A 7,285-nucleotide genomic window follows, 5' to 3' on the forward strand; every position below is an offset into this window, starting at 1 on the left:
TAGCAAATTTGCCGTTTCTTTTAAGACTATTAAGAAATTCAAATAAACATTAGTGGTATATACTATTACTACCTAATATTTTTCTAATTAGATTGTTGTGGGCGTGTGAGAGGCCCCTGCAAGAGCGAGACCCCGGGCGGTTGCCCTGTTCGCCACCCCCAAAGGCCGCCCCTGGTTAGGCGTAAGACTGGTTGGATACGCACTTCAACTCTTTCCTATCCTGAACTAATCTTCGCATTTCCATAAAACTAGAACAACCCAAATCCTTAACCCAGTGGTTTCCAACTTGTGGGGCGCGCCCCCCTAGGGGCAAAGCGAGCATGCAGCTGTTTCCAAAATATCATTTTCGAATACAAACCAAAAAAGTCGAATAGGTGTCAAAAAAATGAATCAGCAAAATAGGTATACGTAATCCACAATCCTCGCCGCGAATTTTTCGGGTACAAATGCTAAAACATCCATCCATACTCTTGCTGGAATATCAGTGGAGTATTTATGAAATTAGATTTTTAGAAAAATTAAGGGGGCGCAACAATTTTTTTTTAAAGGGGGGCGCAGGTACAAAAAGGTTGGAAACCACTGCCTTAAACATTTGCGAACACTAATCTAATCTAGGTCTACCTCTACCCCTTCTAACTTCTGTTTCTGCCTGTAATATACGCACTCTTTTTTTTTCTAACGTTTTCTCTATTGTTACCCGTAAAGCTAGAATGGCCTCTCGCATTCCTCTATTTCTTCTAAACCCAAATTGATCTTCCCCTAATAATTCTTCCGCCCTTTTTTCCATCCTCTTCTGTATAATTCTAGTTAAGATTTTTGACGCATGAGAAGTTAAGCTAATTGTTATAAATGCCTCTCTTTTTAGGTATGGTTACTACCACGTTCCGTTTATAATCGTCTGGAATTTTCCTTGTCTCGTAAATGTGACTAACTATTTTAGAATGTTTTAGAATTTCCCCCTGTATCCCATCTACACCTGGCACCTTATTATTCTTTAAGTTTTTTAATGCTACATCGAACTCTTCTCTCATGGGACAACCTAACTCATCTATCTCCACACTATCTTCCTTCTCTAATACATCTCCTAATTCATGGCCTGAGTATAGGTTCTCTAAATATTCTTTCCATATATCTGCCTTTTCGGCATTTTCTATCAAAATAACCTCTGCCTCGTTTCTTATATTATTACTACTGTACCCTACATCTCTAAAATTCCTTTTAATTATAAGCCTTATTGGTTTTACCTACTAATAAAATTTACCACCTATTTTATTTCTGTTAATGCCTCTTTTTCAAATCGCAGAATTCATGCCATGTACCTACCAAAGATACCTTCGAACAGTGGTGTTGTGCTAATTTTTTTTTACCGGAACGCATATATATAATTATATAGACAGGGCCGATCCTGGGTAGGCCGCCCTTTGTGCGGTCTCATGTCCCAAATTTGACGACGACGGGGGGGGGGATTTTCCCCAATTTTCGCCCGTCGCCAGGATCGGCCCTGTTCACGATTCGGAAAAACAAGCCTGTTCGTTCCGGTTTTTGTTCCGGTTCGGGTTCGGTTCAAACCCTTGTTTATAATAATACATATAAAAATTCGTCAAAAAATAGAAAAAAAAATCAGCAATTCTTTTTAATTTTTTTTTCAATACNTCATTAGGCATTAGAGAAAAGAACGTATTTTAAGAATGTGTAACGTTTGAAGACTATTTTGCTTTTCACATATGCGGATTTCAGTTATGATTCATTAGATATTAAAGAAAATAACGTGTTTTAAGAATGTGTAACGTTTGAAGTTTGAACCAGTTTTAAAATACTTGTATTGTATAGGTACCGTTTTGATTCCCCAAGTCATATTAGCCCATTGACCTGCAAACACTTCAATGAGTTAAAATTCACTTACCGGTGTAATGTTAGCTATTAGAAGACTAGATCTAGGAACTGCACTGTTTAGTACTTGGAATGTTAGAAATCGATCCTGGTGGGTTAAACTGAAACTTTGTACAATACCCCCAGTTAAATCTTGCAGTGCTCTGGTGGTGGAACCGTGAGATAAATTCTCATAGCAGCCGTAAAATCTGAAAAGTGCAGGCATTGTAACAAAAAATACTTAATAAAAAAAATTAGGGCAAGTACTTTGCGTAAGCCTTTTCTAATAGTGCTGCCCAAAATTCAGTGGCGTTCGTGGAATGCATATAAACCAAACGACCTTTGAATGTTGGCAGTTTGTCGTCCACCAGAATTTCTCTCCATTCCCCAAAATGCCAAAACCTAAACCTATAACAAAAGAAACGCTCCCTTAAAACTATGAAAATCGACGAAGAAAAAAAAAAGAGAGTCAAAAATCTAGAAAATGTATATTTATATCCAAAGATTTCTAGTGTGGACGTATATATTTTTGGTGTAATATTAGAAATAGGTAAAGCTTATATTCTGTAACCAACCAGCTCAAGATCATTAATCTAAATCGTGTTAATCGGCCATAACAGTTAGCTGTATTATGCCTAGCTCCAGGTTATTTCTTCAGTCTCCTGATAAATGCAATTAAGTCTTTTCATTAGAGGATTGCACGCAAAGCTTCTGCGAACTGAGACAGGAAAATTCATAAAGTACAATTTTTCCAGGTGCCGCAACTAGTTATCAGTTCTTAATTAGAGTTATTTGTAGAACAAGATTTCACTCGTCGATTAAATTAAACGATACTGGGTGGTCTGTAGGAGGTGGCGTATTTAGCTACCCAGTTTAACCGTTGCTCCGCAGAAATGAAATCATTTAACTCACTTTCTATTACAGTTATTTGGGTATGTAGGTATGTCAGGAAGAAAAACAGTATCCACTGTTTTGAAGATTTAATTATTAACGAATTTTAATAGCCGCATAATTTAACAGAGACGAAAATTAATTTTTTATCAGTGAAAGGAATTGCATATTTTGAGAGGAATGTAAAATTACTACAGTTCTTCGTAAGGATTTAAAAGTTATAAATTTTTATGAAAACAGTTAAGCAGTTGCCTTTCGCTTTGAATATAAATTGTAAACTTCTAAGTTAAGCAGTCATATTTAAAAATTGTTTTTTAGAAGTTTAAACATGAAAAAAATTGTCCGTTATTGCCATTTTTATTTATGGTAGTGCAAATTTATTCAAATTAGTTTACCATTGGAAAGGTACGTTAAATTATAGTAGAACAATATTAAAATAAGAGAAATGTTATAACGTAACAAATCATGAAATGGGAAAGGTGTTAGGAGATTTGGATTTATTACAAATACGTTTTAAGGCCCATGTATTTACAAAGTTCATTGTTTATAAATGTTTTATGTATATTCGTTTGCAATAAATAATAGTTTGAAAACAGGCATTAATGTTTAAATTTTTGAATTAAACTGTCTCAATAGCAATGACGTCAGAAGTATGTCACGATCGAGAGAGCAAATCAAAAGGCTTTGATGCAGACGAACTACGAGAACATGGACAACAGTGTAGAAGAAAGATACACAGTGTGACTTTTTTGTGATAAATAAAAAAAAACATTTTTTAGGTATCTACTGCTTTCAGTTTACATCTTATATTTCTGCAACTTTACATATCAACAATTTGCAGTATTTGTAGTCATTATATGCCTTCATGTTTTAGTTCATTTGAACTACTCAAACAATACTTGAATGATAATGTCAATTTCGCTAGTGGTAAATTTAAGCGAATACGTTTTAAGACCCAAGGATTTATAAGGTTCATTGTTTATAAATGTTTTATGTATATTCGTTTGCAATAAATAGTAGCTTGAAAACAGGTATTAATGTTTAAATTTCTGAATTAAATTGTCTCGATAGCTATGACGTCAGAAGCATCTCAAGATCGAGAGTGCAAATCAAACGGCTTTGATGCACACGAACTACAAGAACATGGGCAACAGTGTAGAAGAAAGATACACAGTGTGATTTTTTCGTGATAAAAAAAAACATTTTTTAGGTAAATACTGCTTCCAGTTTACAAGTGTAAATATTTCTGCAACTTTACGTATCAACAATTTGCAGTATTTGTAGTCACTATATGCCTTCATGTTTTAGTTCATTTGAACTACTCAAACAATACTTGAATGATAATGCCAATTTCGCTAGTGGTAAATTTAAGCGAATACGTTTTAAGACCCAAGGATTTATAGGGTTCATTGTTTATAAATGTTTTATGCATATTCGTTTGCAATAAATAATGGCTTGAAAACAGGTATTAATGTTTAAATACAAGAGTAAATATTTCTGTAACTTTACATATCAATAATTTGCTATATTTGTCGTCTTTATATGGTTTCATGTCTTGGTTCATTTGAACTACTCAAACAATACGTCAATGATGATGTTTATTTCGCTCATGGTAAATTTAGGCAAAATATTTATTTCCGTTTCCAATTTTCCATTATTTTATTATCGAATGTTAAATAAATTATCAATTAATGCATCTGTATGTGTTTATTTAGACACTTTCTGTATAGTTTAATCCATACGCCCTATTATACACCAAAAGTAGTAGTAAATTACAAACGATGTATTGATGTTACAGTTTGTTGAACTGTAGTACATACGTAAATACGGAGGATGTTTTGTTTGCGTTTCAATAAGTGAAATATTTTGCGAGACGTCTTGCAACGTGCGCATGTTTTGTTTGCAATAAAAGCAACACTTTGCAAAGTTATTTTCTTCTAATTACTCTAGATGTTTGATATCATATTTCAAATTTCCTTTGATAGGCTCCCCGGGGCAAACCTATAAAGAAATCGTATTAACCGAAGAATTCTTTTAAAACGCGATACTCGTTCAAGTTAGCAGTTGACTTTGATTAATGTCGAACTTATTCTTTTAATAATTGGCCTTTGCAGATGCCCCATTTCTTGTTGTTGTTGTTGTGTTTTTTCTTCTTTTCATTATTCATTGCTTTGCTTTTGATTTGTTGTTCCTTTTGTAAAACGATTGCGGCGAATTCTTGAGAGCGTTTGTTCTGTTAGAATTCCTCTCGATTTATAGGGATAACTGTAGCTGTTACTGTACGTATTTATCTGGTTAACGTGGTGATGACAGGAACTTATTAAGTTATTGAATACACACGATTGAATTTAATACACGCTCGATAGAAAATGGAAAATAAAAAACCTTTTAATTACCTAGGCTAAGTGTAACAATAACAGGTTTTTCTATTTGTGATTGAAATAATTTTCAGGCAGCTTAATATATTAGAATACAATGCTTATAATAACCAACATGTATGGAAACTTTACGTAACTTAGGAGAAAGGAAATTGATTTGAGGTTATAGTACAAGACTTGGTCGTGTTGTATGACTGCTTTTCAAAATTAGTAAATAAATGTTATCCTATTTTATATTAATTTGTATTGGGAACATGGCATCTCTAATCGAGAAGAACTATCTCCAAAATGCCAACAGAAGATCCGCCACGTCGTTATGACGTCAAGGAAACAACAGTTGATGCAAATGAACTAACTGCCTAAGACAATTAAACTAAACAATAAAAGAAAATTAAAGTAGACTATGCTGCTCACATTTGTACTGAAGACGTAGATACTATTCGTGAACCTAGCATTTATTTTAAAGCTTTATTCAGTTTTGTCAATAACTCTTAGAATCCATGACCGAATTTATAAAAGGGCATTTGGGACCGGTGCCCAGGAACCTCACAAAGTAAGGGTCAAATGTGTGTTAGTAGTTCCCATGCTATGTCCAAATATCAAGATTTCCTCTCTCTCTTACCTTCTCATATTCTTATTTCACGTTTTAGCTTATCCTTATATTATTTACTTACTCTCACGTTAATTCCTCAGTTATTCATCCTACATGAATCATGACCTGCCAACTGTTCCTTACTAATCCAAGGCAAGGTCATGGGGAAGACCTTCGAAGGCGACAGAAAAACCCAAATATGAGAAGAAACCGTTAAAACACATCGGAAAATTTTTGGAAATATCATCAGTATTTTGTATTAATCTTCTAAATCAGTCTAACATCCCCCAACATTATTTGTGTTTATCAATTCCTTCAAAATTATTATTTACAATGACGAGAACTCCGTCAAAACTTGATGAACTTTGTTATGAGCAAAAAGCTATTTCCACAAAAACATCTACAATTTTGGTAACTCTAAAATTAGTTCATATCCATCTAGAAGTGATAATCCACTGTAATAGTACGAAAAACATCAAATATAATTCAGTAATTCTTGACAGTTCCAAGTAACACAGCTAGCTGCCGATGCTTTTCGGGTAGGTTGCATATTACCCAACAAATATAAAATTATCTATTGATGAATTGGACAGCAGAAAACAAAACTCTGAAAATTTAAATGGTACCGCGTTTTCAATTTAATTTTGTTATTGTTCGTTGCCTCTAACGGTACGATTGCTTGGTCATTCCTTGAACGATTCCAAACGATGTTTGTAAACATAACAGTGGCCTACTTTTACTCCAATCGGAAACCTCTCGGCAATTACATAACTTTATTTTACAATTAGATTCCATATGTCCATAATGTCCTGTCGTCCATTAAAGTAAGTAGAAGTTTCAGTGATGATTATTAATATGCGTCAAGTTCGACGCTCGCACATGAGTACCCGTTTGGTTACATGCGTGCTCATTGTGGAAAATAATCACGAAACCTAACGTTTGGTATACAAAGTAGATGTTAATATTAACCAAGAGGTAAACAAATTGATCCATGATGGCAGTTGTCGTTTTCTTCACCGGAATCGAATGTTTACTTTGCAAATTATCGGCAACATGAAAGCAGGTCGTGTGGGTGCCGGTTGCGGTATGCGGTTAGCGTGTACCGAAATTCCAACCAGCACTTGCTTTTATCTGTATTATGTGTTATTCATGTTACAACGGACGCAGGCATCAATTCAAAAAATTATTATTTATTTCACAGTATTATCCTTACACGATATAGAAACTTTTTATTGGAATTTTATCATCATAAGGTCGTTAGGCGCAGGGGCGGCCTTAACCATCGGAAGGTTCCGGGCGGGTAAATTTTTGCGAGGCCCTGGTCTTTGTGGAATTAATTTTAATGATGATACTTGAAAAATGCAAAGTGATTCATAAATAAGTTTACAGTTTTAAAATTGTTTATCGAAAATTAAAAAAAATTGATAAAGACAAAGATAGCAAATTTGCGGCTTCTTTTAAGACTATTAAGAAATTCAAATAAACATTAGTAGTATGTACTATTACTACCTAATATTTTTCTAATTAGATTGTTGCGCGAGTGTGCGAGGCCCCT

At 34.1% G+C, this 7,285-nt stretch overlaps 1 protein-coding gene across 3 annotated transcripts in view; it reads right to left on the reverse strand.

Moving 5' to 3' along the window:
• The window catches only part of LOC108736377 (calpain-9), a 120,982-nt gene that overhangs the window by 8,709 nt on the left and 104,988 nt on the right, over positions 1-7,285 (reverse strand). For all 3 annotated transcript variants that reach the window (XM_018468782.1, XM_018468791.1, XM_018468798.1), the window contains 2 exons: positions 2,137-2,277; positions 1,904-2,078 (listed from right to left, as the gene is read on the reverse strand). In XM_018468782.1, coding sequence (XP_018324284.1) covers positions 1,904-2,078; positions 2,137-2,277 — 316 coding nt within the window. The remainder of the gene's footprint in view (positions 1-1,903; positions 2,079-2,136; positions 2,278-7,285) is intronic.

Source organism: Agrilus planipennis, unplaced genomic scaffold, assembly GCF_000699045.2.
Source record: "Agrilus planipennis isolate EAB-ADULT unplaced genomic scaffold, Apla_2.0 scaffold5, whole genome shotgun sequence".
Lineage (NCBI taxonomy): Eukaryota > Metazoa > Arthropoda > Insecta > Coleoptera > Buprestidae > Agrilus > Agrilus planipennis.